At 28.0% G+C, this 19,082-nt stretch overlaps 1 protein-coding gene across 1 annotated transcript; it reads left to right on the top strand.

Moving 5' to 3' along the window:
- Positions 1–790: 790 nt before the first annotated feature.
- LOC107060103 (methyl-CpG-binding domain-containing protein 5-like) lies at positions 791–1,264 on the top strand. The gene has a single exon (XM_015307487.1). It carries the CDS (start codon positions 791–793, stop codon positions 1,262–1,264), a length of 474 nt encoding a protein of 157 aa, XP_015162973.1.
- The last annotated feature ends 17,818 nt before the right edge of the window (positions 1,265–19,082 follow it).

The raw sequence follows: 19,082 nt of genomic DNA, 5'->3' as shown, positions 1-19,082 counted from the left end.
AACCCAATTATTTTTTTTATATAAAATCATTAAAAATCCATTAACCCGATAACCCAATAACACTTTTTCGGTTCGATTTTTGCATACCCTACCCTAGCCTGTTTTACTTAATAATGCAAAGAAAATAATTTATTTTTTAATAACAATGTTTGTAATCTCTGAAAGACTTTTTTAGGTTTTTTTTCTTTTTTTAAAATAATAATTTATGATTCTAGAAGAAGAGAAGAAAAATTACAAAGTAAAATACATTTAATAAGAAAATTCCATTCAAAGTGATCAAATTACTATATAAACAATAACAATAAATTATGTAGAGTATATATTTACTTGATTGATAATGAATAGAAAGTAAATTGCATTGGCCAGATCATTTTAATTAAAAAATCTATAATTCATATATTTACTTATGAATAAAAAGTAAATTGCATTGACCAGATCACTTTAATTAAGAATTTTCTTTAAAAAATCTATAATTCATATGAATAGAAAGTAAATTGCATTGACCAGATCACTTTAATTAAGATTTTTCTTTAAAAAAAACTCCATAATTCAAAAAGAAAAATTATAAAATAAAATGAAAGTAGTAAGAAATTCAATTGAATGGACCAGATTCATTCTTGTCTATTCTAAACAATAAGGACAAATTAAATACTAAAGCAAAAATGGAAAAATAATAAATTGCATTGACCAGATTTATTTTATTCATATGAAACTCTACTATAAATAAGAACCCTTCAAGTATTATCATGTACACCAAATATTCAAATAGCACAGTTTCTTGATATATACAATGAGTGAGGAAGATTCATCCATCCCACAGATGGAGCCGGCAGTGGCAGTGGCAGGTGAAACGGTTCAGGAGAGGCCGAGCTGGTTGCCGGAGGATTGGAAGTTCAAATCAGTAGTTCGTATGGGTGGTGCTACTGCTGGACTAACTGACCATTACTATTATGAACCACTCTCTGGAAAAAGATTTCGATCCAAAATTGCTGTGCTTGATTTCTTGAAAACGGGTACCAAGCGTAAGAAGGGAGATTCTGAGACCCCAAAAGCCAAAAATAAGGAAGAAGATGGAACTTCTTTTTTCTTTGATTCTGCGAATCCACCAGAGAGTGTGTGCTGGACTCTGACGGACAGTAATGAAGATACTTGGAAACCTTCTATTGATGGCGACATGATTTCTGAGATGGAAAAACAACAATGGGATGTTGTCTTTTCAAGTGTATCAAAGCTTGAGATAAGCAACACAAAAAATGAGAAATAGATAGGTCGCAATGTGCACTTACTACTCTACAAATCTTTCTCTTATGTCAACTCTCATATGAATTGGCTTTACTTTAATTTTCATATCGTTGCACCATGAACAAGAATCAAATAATACATGAGATGATGTTGTTGTTTGAAGTTATATTGCCAATTTTATTAAGTAAAATTTTAATATATAAATCGATCAATATTTATACTTATGAGATTTTGTATATACTAGTCTTTTAATTAACGTGGGTAATGAGCTAGACACCTCATTTTAAACAAAATACTATAAGTTTTAAGTGTCTTTGATATTGTATGCCAATCTGAAATGTACAAAATGCATGTTTTACGCTTATAAGAAACATGAATTAGATGAAATAATCCTCCCAACAGTTTAAAAAACATAACAATTAAGCTATTGTCATCCAATATAATGCTAAGGTAAACACGATAATCATAAAGAGAATTGATTTATATACAAATGATTTATCTCGACATGACTAGATATCTAGCGAGTTTATTATGTACTAGATAGTATTGTCTGTATAAATCAAAGCAACATCCAATGTTAGCTTGACAATGACAATAATATTTATTTATTTAGTTTTAGTAAATATTTAAATAGTTCATGTATTCTTATGTATGTCATCTATTTATAAATAAAGTTTGATTATTTAGTGTATAGAGCTTATTTTATACATAAAGATTAAGTTATTGACTTTTATAAGTATAAAATTTATATATACAATGTCAGATTAAAGTTGAACAAATCATCGATCGGTATGATTATACCATAAGATACGCATATAATTTCTTTCATTAAGCATTATTTAACTCCTCGTATTAAAATTCAAATACTAATTGTAATTTATTGATCATTTTTAAAAAAAATCTACTTAACTTATTTTATGTGTTAGATATAAAATTGACCTATGTGATTTACCATGGAAATTTATAAGTTCTATGGGACCCTGAATTGTGTGTTGAAGTACGGAAGGATGAGACGTGTGAGAAATATCATAGTAAGATTGGAGTCGTGAAAGAGAGTTGTGAGAACGAAAGATATTTTAATTAAATTCTCAACTTATTCACTATAAAAGATTCTAGTGATTATAAGTTGAAGGGAGGTGTATTTTGGTGGAATTTGAACTCATCATCATATCCAAGTTGAGGTGCCTAGTTCGAAATTCATGCGAAGAGGTTGGCACGCAAATATAGAATCAATTTACCATCAAGCATTTATTTAATGAGCATAAATAAGAATTGACAATATAACTCATGTGTTGAAAACTAAACATTCCAATAAAATGGTCCTTGTGGCCAGATCATTAAAAAAAAAAATTAAAAAAAATTAAGTTTTCTCATAAATCAATTTGGTCTAATTATTAGACCAAACTTTGATGAACTGGAATGAGTTAGATTAAAATGGACGGATCAATAATCAATCTAAATTTGAACGGGTTATAATTTCATAGCTAATTTTGTCACTTTTATTATCGGTGACATTATGATAGTGCAACGGTGGTATTGGATTAATGGACAAAGACAAAAACATAGAAATCAAATTTGAAATTGTTCTGCCATGGCTTTGATCTCTGACAATGCCTTTAGCATAGATGAAAATTTCAAAGAATGACGCCAAGCATTTCATTACTAAAAATAGCAACTTTGTTAAACAAGAGACCCAAAAGAAAGGCTTTAATTTGGATAAAAGATACATGGAAGGAAACAAGGAAGATAACTTAAAAGTCTTTTTTGTCTACTTATTCCACTTATACACGATCAAAATTAAAGAACATAAATATCAGTTGAGACCAAGTTAAATGATATGTTCATATATTATGGCTTTGTTAAATAGATTATAACCTAAAATACACGTGTCAAATCATAATTTAGAGTTTTCTAAAAAAAAAAAAATGAGCTTAACTTGAGAGAAAATTTTGCTACACTTACCTTAATGTTATATAATGTTTTAGCTCACCCTAATAGGATATCTTGGATGCTTAGAGCCGCTTTTGTAAAAAAGTGATATTGTTGAATTTTTCAATCTTATAAACATGCACTTCAAATTAAATTCTTAATGTGTTTCTAGAATTATTAGACTATAGTTTAGTCAAGAGATGGCTTAGTTTAATTAATTTTTAGGACAAACGATTATATTTATATTAGAGAGAAGTAATCAATTATTATATTTAATTTAGTATTAATCAAGGAGTTGCAAGTTCTTTATTAATCATCTCAAATCACTACTCATATCTTTTTCCATTCGTAAACTCTGAGATTATCAATGCTCTAAGATCACATTTACTTCTTGTTTTAGGTTTCAAAAAAACATATCAAATATATATTTATATCTTCATTTTAGTTAAGAAGAAATTTATGTTTGATAACAATTCGCAAATACAATATCTTTCTATACTATCTTTAGTGCATCATAAGCTTTATTTTATTAATAATGTGTGTTGGTTATAAAATAGTTTACTCGATGGGAGTCTTTATATTATTAAATATATATAGTTGTCTCGATGGGGATAGCTGTCCACACACAGTGCATAAGGCACATGACTTGGACACTTTGCCTGAAATGCATTGGTCCTGTTAAAACAAATATGATTAAATTATTAGGCACATGAAGCTCGATATGAACACAATATTATTTCAAATTTGTTGATTAATTAGATTAAAATACTCCATTTGTTTAGCCTATAAGGTCAAAAAGAATTCTGCTTACCTCATTTTGGTTCTTTATTACATTTACAATAATAATAATGCAAAAAGTTTTTTGTCTTCATTTCGTTATGGAGTATTTGTTGAGGATTCAAATATCAATGACCAAACCAATTTAAATAGCTTGGATCGCAAAATCTTTAGTGCTTTCTATCTGAAACTGAAATTTCTAGTCCATCTTTATTACATTCTTTAATGATATTTTAAGTTTTAATATGATATTGACTGGTTATATCATATTAAGAACGGCATATATGAGTCTGGAGCTCAATTTTTTTGAATTTAAACAAAAAAGAATTCAAATATTAGAATGTTGAAGAATCTTAGTCGATCAATTGATTGACTATCTAAATTATCTACCTTGTAATCATGTGATCAGTTATATACAATAATAAATTATTCATACCAGATGATGAAACAGTAATACTGGATTAATTATTTCAAAATAAATAATAAAATAATAAAACTAACAAAATATCCCTTAAACCCGTTAATTTCTTTTCTAACTATAAGATAAATGATATTCATATAAATAAATATTTTTTTCTTAGAAATTATATAATGCGTGTTATTCTAAATATGAAATTAATTTGTCTTATGATCCCTAACAGCAACCACACAAAATGGGGAGAAAAAAAGTTTGTATGTGTTGTTACTTTTGCCACTTTTCAGGAAAACTTAAAAAAGAAAATATAAGGAGGAATTGACATGAAATAAAAAATAAAATAAATCCTTGAGCTACCAAAGTTTTTTTTAAAAAAAAAAAAAGAAGAAGAAGATGATTATACCTTTTGAACTTTTCACAAAGTTGGCTTTTCCATGTGAAAACCACCACTCAGTCAAAGATGTGATGATAATAGCTTAACCCATCGGTGGCTCTTAAAGTTGGCACGAAGTTTCACTTAGACGCCTTAAGCAGGTGATATTCATTTTAAACATCTCATGTCAATTTTTGTTGTGTCATATTGACACTTTTTATCTACCTGGCTCAATGAGTGTAATACATTCGATGACTGCGCGTGAAAAACATATTCAATCGACTTTTTAATTTTTTTTCTTCTTTTCAATTTCAGCCTCCATTCCTGCAAACATAAATATCTAACAATGACGAAGAGAAATAGTTACAGTAAAATGATGAAAAATGATGAATCTGTGTTAGAAAATTTAGGAATAGACTCATTTCAACATTTAAGTATTAAATTATTCATGAGATTCTTTCTTGAAAGAAATTAATTTTTACAGAGGAGTAAATTTATTTTTTTGTGAATTCTTAACCTTCTAATTCGGGTAAAAAAGAAACAAAAAGATATTTGAAGAAGAAAATAATAAAAAAGGCATAGTGTGTTGGTGGGTGTGAGCCCAAATGTTATGGGAAAAAAGGAATACGGATATTTGGAGAAGAAAATCAGAGAAAATGGGTGCCCAGATGTTTCTGCAAATGAATAGATATTTGGAGAAGACAATGGTGGGGTGGGGTGGGGAATGGGGGACGGGGTAGAAGTGTTTGGAGAAGATGTCGGGGGTGTTTCTGCAAATGGGTAGGGAGAAATCGGGGTGCTGGGGAGATGGGGTATTTATTGGTTTAAATCTTTTCTTTTTTTAATTATTGGGCAAAAATCCATATGTCATTGATTCATTGGTTACTTTTTATTTTTATTCAAAAATAATTATTTAAGAATTGTTTTTTTATGCAAATGACACATGTTATCGTTTAATTTGCCACTTTACACGTCATTCGCGAGTGTAACACACACACCTTATATATTTTTGTTGATTGGTAAAAAAGTGTCAAAATGACACATTAAGACTCTACATGAGGTGTCTAAAATGAACATCGCACAGTTGAGGTGTCTAAGTGAAACTTCGTGCCAATTTTAAGGGGCCACCGATGAATTATGCCGATGATAATACTACAACTTCCCTTTTCCATCCCATGGCCATTATTATTGTTAATTACTGCTCCATCTGGAATTAAATGTATATTTTCAAATTACAAGTTTTCTTTTTCTATTATAAGTAAAGTAAAAATAAAATAACATGGTGTAAATTTTAAGATAAACTTTATTATTTAAGCTGAAAATTTATCAAAATTATATTTTATAAGGTTAAAATCTGCTTACACTAGGCTTTTCAAACCTCACGTATAAAATTACATTAAATATATACGGTAGCTTTTATAAGATACACATTATGAGTCCAAAAAAGTTCCAAAATTTTAGAGTAACAATGATAATACAATTCGGTATCCAAATATTTATGTAAGGAAAACTTTAATTAGGTGTCTAGCCATAGTTTTAAAAAAGAAAAAAAGTTACCTATAGAATTTAGTTGGAGGGATAAGGATACCTGTGGAGTTATTTAAGTATTCATATCTAGTTTTAGCAATATTTTATATCGTATTTATTGTGATATACGTAACATTTTCAAAAGTAGCTAATTTAGGAATAGTTTGATTGGTGGGATCAGGGATGTAGCAGATCGACATATTCTAGGTGATTAGCTAATTTCATTATTTTAGTGTAAATAATGAATTGTTTTTTATCAAATTTACTAATATTCATAATTAAATACAAAATAAAATTATCTCATCTTTTATTCCGAGATTATTATATTTATTTCAACAATTAAACATTTCAATCATCTGCTACGCACCCCCAGAGTAGAGGAACAACCTCGTACACTATTACATGAAGTTTCTCAGCTTCTTAGTGGCCAACAGTTTTTAAGAACGTAAGCCGAGTCGCAGGAGATAGTTTCTCATGAATATTACGTCTCTTGTACTTTTCCTCTTTTTTAAACAAAATAAATAAATAAATAAGAAATAAAATGATTTTCTTGTGGAGACAAATTAATGAGATTTGAATAAAGTATCATATCAAGGGTATTTTCTCTTCTAAGATAATATCGCGAGATATGAGATCAAGAAACAGAGTGAAGAGATGTGCTTTTTGTCAAGTGGGGCCCATCTTAAGCTCATGCCACCTGTCTACTTCGTCTATTTAATACTCTCTCCCATCCGTGATATAAAAAAATAAACTTTTTTTTTATCGTTCATCTTAAATATGCTAGTCTAGAGTAGTATATTATTAATGCGGCTATGAAAAATTAAAATAATATTAAGAATAAATTAATTTTACATGTTTAGTTTAGAATATCAATATACAATTTATTATTTAATTCTAATTCATCCATTACACAATATCAAGAATCATTCTATTATGAGTGTTTAGAGCCTAGAGGTGTCGAGATGAGCCCAAATATAAGTAATATACCTAATTCGTTCAGAATTTTATAGGTTGAACTTAAGATAATTTGTATTGGGTTCAATGTCAACTCATTCAAGTCTTAGCCCATTTTAAAAGAAGAGCAACTTACAAAAATAACTATATTTATAGGGTTAATGAATATCAATAGCTATAAGTATGTTATTTACAATAAATGACTACAATTTATATCACTTTTTTGCTGTATTTTTGTATAGTTTTTTTTATATATTTATTTATACATTAATAAATCTTTAAGTACAACAAACTAAATAAGGAATTGACTCTAAATATAACCCACTATCCTTACATTACGTCCATACAATGAGCAACTTCCCATAATTAACTTTATAACTAAAAATTACTTATTTAAAGACCAATATATAATACAATGAATACATTGTTGTTAAACACAAAAATGAATACGTTGGATATAACTATACTTGTATTCCCTAATCAATTTTTTATCTTGGATATAGTACTTATCTATCTAGATATAACTGTATTCGCAAATCAACATTTCAACTTGTGCTTATATAACAATATAAGAATCTATGTAAATAAATATATATACATTTCAACACTGTTGTTAAGCAAAAATATGGATACATTAGACAAATGAGCAAAATAGATACAATTTGTGGGTATCAAACTGTATAAGTATGGATACATTAGACAAACGAGCAAAAAAGATACAATTTGTGGGTATCAAACTATATAAGTATTCTTCTAAATAAAATTTTGAAAAGGCCAACAATATAGTATTGATGTATCCAACTATACTTGAATTCCCTAATCAACTTTTTAAATTTGACAGAGTACTTATGTATTCAAATATTATTGTATTCACATATCAACAATTTAACTTGTGGTTATATAATAATACAAATGTCTATGTATATAAGTATTCTACTATATACAAAAATTGACAATCAAAGAACCCTCAATCTCTTTTTTGTTCATGTTCTTCTTGTACTCATTTTTTTAACAACTATATACATACGAAATCAATTTTTTTGACAATTTCAATACAAGATGACAATCCATATGAAAATAGAAGAAAGTGTAGATGTGTAGATATATAATGCTCATAAAAATGAGATAAATATGCAATTAGAAGGATACAAAATCACAAAAATCGCTCCTGCAGTGATGTAAAGGATCTTGAATTTGAATGAATTTTGGGGAAAATCATAAAATATGTGATGTATGAATATTGATGAAGAATTTTTTTTGATTATGACAAACATGGGAAAAGATCACAAATGTGCCTACCATAATTAATTAGGCATTCAATAATTACTTTCCTATTTAATATTTATTTATTATATTAAATATATATATAAAAAAATATTATTTGTATATAATTAACTTTGCTATTTATAGTCTAATTTTATCCATATAACATGAAAAAAATAAAACGTAGCTATTTTTCTTGAATATATATTGATGTTTGCCATATTCTGAAGTTTTTCATCTCCAATTGAGCCCAATTATTCTCCAATTTCAATTTATTTTAAGACTTTTTATTTACATTGATGTAATATATGTTCATATATTGAAGACATGAATTATTATCTATTTTTTTATTTTCTAACCTTTAGGATTTATCTATTCATTTGTAAAAAAATAATAATTTTTTTTCTTGAGTTGAAATTGAAATTGTGGTAAAACACTTAAATAACAATATGTTAAAACTATTAAGATTAAGCGGGTCAAATTGGGTGGAGCAAAACCAACCCGTTTTTAGCTCATTCGAGTCCAACCCATTTGGCCCAAAATAAACTTGTGCGGGTCAAAACCAACTCAATTTCTATTTCAACTCATTTTAATATCTCTAATTTCAACCTAACCGCCCATTTGACGCTCCATGCGTGTCAAATCAATAATGAACAATTAAAATGGAAAGAGAAAGTAATTTTAAATAATTCATTCAATCTTATTTATATGTCGTCCTTACTAAAAATAAATGTTCTTTAATATTTTTAATTTCACAAAATCAATACATAAATAACACTATTCTTCCAATTTTAACCTTGAGAGTTATTTACCTTGAAAATATAAATTTGAACTATATAGAAAAACTATAATTCAAATTCATTGGTCAATTTAATTAATAGTAATTTATTTTCATTTATTAAAAGTTTGACTTTAAGAGATCATTAAATAAGTATACAATGATAAACTTACCTAATTTCATAAGAAACATAAACTCTAAAATAATTATATAAATAAGACCGGAGGAAATATATCATATTGTCTCTGTATTCATTTACGTGGCACTTTCATTTCAGTCTGTCCTAATTCCTAAAAAGAATGATTTTCAATTTCACTTCAAATTATGAGATCATTTATAGTGATAAATTACAAATTTTATTTATTTTTATCTTTTTCTTAAATATTACGCATAATCAAAACTTAGTGGAGATAAAAAGCAATTTTTCATCTGTTTTAGTTTTAGTGGACAAAATTATTATCAATCTTTGCTAACGATAGGTGATAAGTATCCCCTTAAATTAGTTGAGATGCACGAAAACTTGCCCAAATATCATAATCATAAAAAAATCAAACATTTTCAATTAAATTAAATAAAAATAAAGCAAAATTAAAGAAAATATTCATAATTCAATTATTTAGAATCAAAGTATCTAAATCACAAATTTAAAAATTATTGTTATATTTTCTTGTTAAATTATGTGTCTCAATCAAACACTCCACAAAGGAAAAAAAGTAAGTTATTCTTTCGACTCGCTAGGATGATGCGGTGAGATAAACGCTTGAGAATTTATGGTGGGCACGTCAGAGAAATAAAGTGCCATCGCTGTCTCTTGTTTTCGGTAAAGCGCGTGAGAATTTAATGGAGACGCAAGCTTTTGTACTTTAGTTCCAAGTACCCAACAAATTCCTAAAGGACACCATATATATATATAATGACTACATTTCCAAACTTTTAATTCACGTTTTTAAAATTAGATATTCAATAATTAATATTTATATTTCTATAATATAACTAATTAACTTTCATTTAAACACTCCATTAAGTAGAGCAAGTCAACAACAATAACATGCTCAATATTATGTCATAACTAAAATATTGAAATTTGAAGAGAAAAAAAATAATATGTACGCAGTCTTATGAAGAAAAAAATTTCGATAGAGTTGAATTGTGAAAAAATAATTAGAGTAAGAAAATGCACTATTTAGATTTCCGAGCCTATAATACAAATGAATATGGATCTACTCGCTGATTTAAAAGCCAAGAGTTTAAGGCGAGATGTTCTACTTAATATAGGACAATGCACAGGTAATGGGACAATAACAATAATATGTATATCAATATTCAGTGCAGTCTTATAAGTAGAGTATGCGAAAGAGGGATGATGTACGCATATTTTACTCCTACCTTATGAGATAAAGAGATTGATTTCAATAGATCCATCCTCAAATCTCAATTCAAGAAAAGCATTTTCAAAAATAGATTTGACAAGCACGCGAGTAAAAGTTATGGTAAAAAAAAATATTGTATGGAAAGAAAAGTACAAACAACAAAAATAATAAAATACTAATAATAGAATAATAATAATAATAATAATAATGATATTACGCAAGTGGTAAGTACACCACATACAAAATATCACTAGCGGCAATAGCTTAATTGCCGCTAAATATGTATTTTTAGCGGTAATTAACACTCTTTGTATATGTCTCTAAAGCCTTTACCGACATTGATTCTAATGACACTTAACTAATGCCAGTAAAAACTTTAGCACTCTTTATTAATGTCTATATTTATTGCCGCTAAAAGTAGTTTTTGTTATAGTGGTATAAGATGGAGTAGATAAGGTGTTCTAAGCTATAATAATCATGCTCTCTCAAAGAAAATAAATAAATTACTTAACTATCTATTGGGACATAAGCTAGATTATAAATCTTTAATTTTGTATCTTACATTAATTAGAAAATAATGCAATAATAATATTAAAAAAGTGTAAAAAGTATAAAAGTTTTATATCATCAGGATTATTTGGTTATTACCCCTGAAGAAAAATTGAATTCTTAAAAGTTTGCTAAGTATTAGAGGTTTAAGTAGTCGATACAAAAAATTATGACTATATAGTAAGTGAAAACATAACCATAAAAAATTGTAATGAAATGATAAATGTTTCTTCATTTTTAACCACATATCTCGAGTTCGAAAATTAGGTATATAAAGTCGTACTAAGATAGCACAGCAACGTTGAAAAAAAATGAAAATTCAATTAGGGCAAGGGCCTACCATATCGCCGTGCTTTATAACAGTGTTGTGATTAAAGCCCAATAATTTAGGGAGTTTTATGGCTTTTGCATTTTCATCATCTTACGTATCCATAAAGGTAAAGTCCATATTCATTTTACAAATTTTGGGTATTGAATTATACACAATTGAAGAGTCCACTTCCTATTCAAACAATGTGTAAAATATGATAAAGAAAATTTCATAAATAACAAAGATAATAAATGTAATAACGCTTTATAATTAAATTTTTGGTAATTGCGCTCCATAGCTATAGTTTCGTTTGCTATAGAGGTTGTGGTTTGTATATTTCGCTTGCAAATATACAAACGCAGTAAGTATATACAAAAGGAAGTTGCATTTTGTATACTTCACTTGTCCATTTGTATATTTCGCTTGTGAATATACAAACATGACAAGTATATACAAATTATGTGTTTATACATTTAGAAATTTTTTAGAACCAAATTTGTATATTTCGCTTGCCAATATACAACACGGTAATTTATTATGATTTTTTCATAAATCGTATACAAATAGCTACGGTGAGTATATACAAATTCTGGAGTTATACAAATAGGAACCAAATTTATACGAATTCTAGAATTATACAATCAGAAGCCGAATTATACAAATTCTGAATTTATAAAATTAGGAAACAGAAAAATAAAATTTTGCGAAACTATAACCACAAATTAAAAATAATCAAAACTATAACTATATTACATAATATAAATATTTGTCATTTCGCCTAATTTTCTCAAATATAATAGGGCAAATTTATAAGGTATTCAAAAGGGGATGCCAATTATTTTTGTCAATTACATCTGTCAATTTCTTAAACCAATATGGGACCTTGTTGGGAATCAATGTCATCCAACTTGGACATTTTTATGCATCACATCATTTATTAGTTCCTTTTAATTTAAAGTATGGAAAACTTTTTACTTGCACTATAATAATAATAATAATAATAATCAATTTTCATTTGTAAATTCAAAATGAAGAATCAAGGTAACTGCGAATACGCTCAATGAAATTAACATACGTAACATAACATTTTTTTCCAAAATATTATTTTCTTCTACTCAAATTATAAAGAATTATGTTTGTCGATTTTTTTAACCATGTCTTATCATTATTAAGACTTTAATTTACTGTAGAATTAGATAAAGATTGACGCAAACAAGAAGTAGCAACTAAATACGTACGCCAACGTAGAAAAAAAGAAAGAAAGAAAGATGGCAGCTATCACGTCATGGGTTATATCCTCAATTATATATTTTTCATAACTGGTGGATAAGATTTCAAAGCATTTTTCATCTTACACTTAATGTTTTTTTTTTCTTTTGAAAAGAATAAAATTCATATGTTCATAATAAAATAACATAGCAAAATAAAATTGTAAATTGGATCATTTGATTCCTCCAGAAAATTAGGTTGACGATTCTTTAGGAGACAGACCTCACAATATTTTTTAAGATTCCAATTTGGAAGAAGGACTCCAAGAACAAACTTTTAATTTTTTTTTCTTCATACAACTATGTAAAAGAAGAATATTCTTATCAACGTTCTTACGTGTACGAATTAAAGTATTTTGAGAAATTGAAAATTAACGTTCATTCAATTAAAGTAAATTTTCAATATGCTATTATATATGTGTTTCTTCAGATAAAATTGAAATGGTACTAGCATGGTACCTATGCAAAAATGACACACACTCAAAAAAAAAAAAAAAAGTTTAAAAAATATGCTACTATGTAACATTATTATAGTTCAGGGCTTAATTAGAAAACAAAATGTCTGTCTTGACTCTTGAGAAAGAGGGTATAAACAGATACTTTTGTGGTCTTATAAAATTTATGCCTTGCTACTAAGATAAAGGGTTAGGGTTGATGAGTTGAAATTGAAATGACATATTTGTGGATTCAGTCCTAAAGTCTAGTTTGATAATGTCATAGGATAGATTTAATAATACAACATTAGCTAAATTGGTTTTGACTAGTTGTCATCATTTGAAATCTTAATAAACATTTTTCTTAGAAAAAATGATGGTGGAATTGTAATCCGATCGATCTGTCCAAATTTGGATTGATTATTGATCTGCTCATATATTAACTTGGCGCAACTCATTTCAGTCCATCAAAATTTGATTTGTTATCTAGTTCAAATTAATCCATGAGAAATTCTATCAAAATATTTTTGAAATATATTTTTATTGATATGTTTTATATAATTATAATTAAATAATATTATTAGCTACTAAAAGATTAAAAAAACCAAATAAAATAATTAAAACTTAGTAAGAATTGGGCGGATTGAGTTTTAACCCATTTTAATCCAAGTTATTTTTGGGCAAGCTAATAAGTAATAACATGTCAATTTATTAACTGAACTCATTTTAATCCGCAAATATTTAATCCAACCTGTCCATTTGCCAGACTAATTCAGTCACATCACAACAGAACTTACGAAAATGAGAGGATATTAAACATCGAACATGGAATTATCATTCATTTGTTAAAAAGTAAAGTTTCTTTTCAAATTATATTGTTTGATTTAAATTTTGTGTGAAATATCTACATAGTATAAATATAAAATGATTGAATGATAAAGTCACATTATGGAATAGGAATTTAAGATTTAGACTATTCAAAATAGGCGTTTATATAAATTTATGGCTCTAAGTGTGGCCTTTCATCTCAATTTGAAGGTGACAATCAATTTTGAGGTGATAAGAAAATGACATCTTTGGTGGTTTTCCTATTTTTGTTTGCTAATATTTAATAAAAATATCAATCATATTTGGCCCCAAGAAATAAGAAGGACCACATCATTCTACAAAAGTGGAGATGTGAAAGGAATTTACTATAGTCGTCATGTGAGGTAGAAGTAGATCAAATAAGTATTAAGGAGAAGTGATTCAACATGACAGGACATATATGCAATTTATTACTTATTGAGGATATGTTCCGATATAGCTTGAGTATTAGGGTAGAATGTTAGTAGGTACTAGATAGTCAAACGTGGTCTAGTTTCCTCATCAATATTATTTTTCTTACTCTCCTACTATCTTATTCTTTGATTTTATATGTCTTCTTGACTTTAGTTATCATATTATTTTTTTATTGCTATTGTTCTCTTCTCCATAGTTTTAGTATGGATTCTTCACTTCTATATTTATTTTACATACTTGATTATTGATATACTTTACTTGATCCGAGGGTCTATTAGAAACAACTTTTCTACCTATTCAAGATAGGAGTAAGATTACGTGCGCACTAATCTCCCTTCCTTAAAATGACTAGCGGATATAAGTATTTTTTAATCGAGTAGCCGAATTTGTAACCATTCCTTATTTTTGTTGAGAACAGATATAACCCGGTGAATCGGACCAGTCGATGGGGATTTAAAAGCAGCCCAATGGACTTGAATTCTACGAGAAGAATAAGCCCATAGAGGAAATTAGAGGCATATTAATCAAACTGTAGTTAATTCCACAAATAACTTAAAAACTACAAAATTCTTGTCAGTCAATTCCACAAATAACTAATCCATGCACAATATTCATATATAATGAGTCCCTTCGGGGACATCCGATAAAATTGGAACGATACAGAGAAAATTAGCATGGCCCCTGCGCAAGAATGATACCCACAAATCGAGAAATGCTCCAAATATATATATATATAGTGAAGAGACATCACCAAAATAGGTAAGTAGTGGTTAGATAGACTTTGTTGTACGGCGCAAAATATTGGTCAATCAAAAATTTCTATGTTCAAAAGATACATGTTGGAAAAATGAGGATGTTGAGATAGATCAGTAGGCATACTCAGAGAAATAAGATTAGAGATAAGGTAAACTAGGATAAGGTAAAAATGACCTCCCTGTCCAAATATTTAACTACTATTAAATGTAAGTTAAAATTAAAATAAAACATCAATATATTTGACACGTACAATACAATTCATACTTTAAGGAAAATGACAAACAAAATAAGGCAAACCAAATTATTATTATATAGAGGCCGAAAGCTAAAAGGTAGGACAAACTTCTGACTGATCCCGTTGGATACACTAAGTTGTCCTTACTGAATTAATTATTGCTATGCACATTGCACAGTTATATGAAAATCTGAAAACATCCATCTTTGGGACCCCTTGCATATAATGTGTTTTTATGTTACAGCATGTAGCACAGTGGGAGCATTTCAAGATATACAATATTATTCATCAATAACATATTCCGTTATAACAAAATAACTGGAGAGAATTAGAAACAAATTAAGGAATAATAGGAAATGGATTATTTTCTGCAACTGATTATGGATTAGATTAGGGAAAATTTTCAAAACAACAATATTTTAGCATTTAATAGGGATCCCTTAGCTACACTTTCAATATTTATTGAAAATAGCTATATATTGGTTTGCTATGGGACTGATTTATGTATTTTGTTTTTGGTTTAACTTAATAGAATACAACTATGAAATAACAATGTTTTTACTTTCAAATAAGGTAAATAGTGCTGAAAATATATCATTGCTTACGTTACAGATCAGAAGACAAAAATAGGTGACAAAACTTCTCTCGTCTTCCTCATCCTCCATTAGCGACTTTCAATTCTCCATTGATGATCCTCCTTGTTCGTAAAAGGTAAGACGATTGAACAGGTTTTTTCAGATAAAAAGGAGATCGATATCAATGAAGAAGATTCTCTTTTTTTTCTCAAACTCAATTAGCAATTGATAATTGTCCTTGAATTGAGTTCGTCATCGATAATCATCCTTCTTCCTCAAATTCAATTCAATTCATCAGTTTTTTTTTCTAGATTTTTAGAGATCGACATCGGTGAAGTTTTTATTGAACAAAAAAATTGAAGCAGTGGGTGATAACCGACCGAAAAACTCATAGAGTAATTGTATTAATCAACGGAACTGTATTCATAATAATTTGATGTTCATGAAGTTATTTTTCTTCATAGAGTAATTATATTTTATTAAGAATATTGTAATTATTTATTAGTTTGTCTTCATTCCAATACGTACGCCAACTGGATTTGAGTATTTATATTATTTTTTTCAGAATGTCAATTCAGATATGAAAAGGATTAACTGAATGAATCGGAATTACGAATACAAAACTGTTTATTTAGGATTTGAACTGTATATTGAAATTTGTATTCAATTGAATTTGTGTATTTGTTTTTGTATTCAATTGACATCCAATTTTTGTATTCAGTTGGCATTCCAATACATATGAAAACTAGAATGAATACAAATACAAATAACATACATATTGGAATGTAATGTATTCATTCTAGTTTTCATGTTGTATTTGTATAACGAAACTTGTATTTCTTTATGAGTTTGTATTTATTTCAATAGGTATGCCAAATGAATCTTTAGCTATTTAAGAAGCATATTTGTATCAACGTATTTGGTTTTTTTTCTTCAGAACCCTAGATACTTTCTTAAATCATATTCATTCCAATATGTATACTATTTGTATTTGTATTCCATTAGTTAATTTTGGCCAATCATGGGCCCTAGTTGAGAAAAAAAAATTAGATTAGGATACATATTATTTGCTATATAAATAACATATTGTCTTATTTAATAATTATTTTAAACTATAGTTGTTTTTAATAAATATGTTAGGGATTTTGATTAGTTAGCTAATTTTTTCATTAGATTATTATAACGTAATTTTCACATATAGCCACTCAAAAAGTAGCTTGATTATGCTCCGTAGCTATAGTTTGCTAATTACGATTCGTAGTTACGTGTTATAGGGATGAGAGTGGCGAGCGAGATTGGGAGAGAGAGGAGAGAGGCGAGCGAGAGAGGACAGAGAGTGGAGAGAGATGACTTGTATATGCATATCTGTCAAAATAATTATATATATGTAACTATTATACATATGTATTTGTAAATCTGACCAGCAAAATTGAGAGATGGAGGAGAGAGACGAACGAGATTGGGAGAGGGAGGAGAGAGGCGAGTGAGAGAGACAAAAGACAAACTACATATGTATATCGGTTAGATAATTATATATATGTAACTACTATGTATATGTATCAATTATTGTATTTGTATATCTGCATACAATTTGAATTCGTATACAATTGAATCGAGTTAAAACATTTGTATTTGTATATCCAACCTCTCTCTCATTTTATACAAACACAATAATACATTGTATTTTGTATAATTTGTGCTAGTATAAAGCGAAAGAGAGAGAAAGACAAAAAAGAACTGGGTAGGGAAAGATTTGTATAATTATAAGTAGGGGTGTCAATGAGACGGTTCGGTCGGTTATTTAAAAAAAATTATACCATCCAAATTTTTTGGATTTTTTCATAATGTACAACCCAAATTAGATTTTTAAACCATCCTAATCATATTGGTTTCTCTTCGATATCAGTACGGTTTAGTTAATTCTTGTTTTTTTTTACTTTTAAAATATCACCTCAAAATATCCTATTACTAAAATATTTCCTTCGCAACTATATTATTGAAGAAGCACTTCAATTCTTCACCAAGAAGTCAAAAATGTAAAACCTTGTGGTTGTATTCTTTGATCTTATTATATCATTAAAATATTTCTTTCACAAATTATTCTTGAAGAAGCACTTCAATTCTTCATGAAGAAAAGAAGAATGTTAAACCTTGTTGTCGTACTGTTTGATCTTAAGCATTTACTCGGAGTGCTTGCATAGGTTTTGCTCTATTATTTGATAGAGTATCTATTATAGTATCTTTTAATTTTAAACATAATTAATTAAAGTCTAATTAAAGAGCAAAAAACTCAAAGTCGTCCAAGTCACCAGATTAAACCTAATTATTTTATATTTGAAAAATGTTATAGAATATTTTTAAATATTAAATTTAACATATAAAATATATTTACATACATAAGGTTATTTAGTGCCGTTTGGAAATATATTTTTTTCATAAATTAAAAGACCATCCTTATTGTTTGGGACGGTTATACACTTATATAAATGTTCACGATTTTATTGAAAAAAATGATATAAATCGGTTCGGACGATTTTTCATATTCTTTTGTGTATACATTTGTGTTTGTATAAAGTGAGAGACATATTGGTAGAAGAGAAGCGAGAGAGAGGTTGGGCAAGGAGAGGAGAAGTGAGGGAGAGACAACTGAAAAAGAGGAGAGTGGCGAGTGAAATTGCAGAGAGAGAATGTAATTATTGTTAGAAGTAAGTTACGAAATGTAATTAATGCGGAAAGGCTCAAAATAGTCTCTCATCTTTGGGTTAAGGCTCAAAATAGTCCTTGAGTTTTCATATGGAGCACTAATAGTCCCTCATGTTTGCAATATTGGTGCACTTTTGGTCCTCCTCCAAAATTTTGCCTATTTTTTAACATTGATTTTATCCATAACTTATGTATGATATGTTCAATCGTCATTTTATATATTTAGTAGAAATAATAACTCCATATGATAGAATGTGAGAAGAAAAACATCTTGTTTTGTTAAGTAGAAATTGTATTGCAGGTAAAGTCGAGAGATTCATCACGATAATTTCACGTGCAATAG

The sequence above is a fragment of the Solanum tuberosum genome, unplaced genomic scaffold, assembly GCF_000226075.1.
Source record: "Solanum tuberosum cultivar DM 1-3 516 R44 unplaced genomic scaffold, SolTub_3.0 scf00060, whole genome shotgun sequence".
NCBI lineage: Eukaryota > Viridiplantae > Streptophyta > Magnoliopsida > Solanales > Solanaceae > Solanum > Solanum tuberosum.
This window is presented reverse-complemented; position numbering and strand designations above follow the sequence as displayed.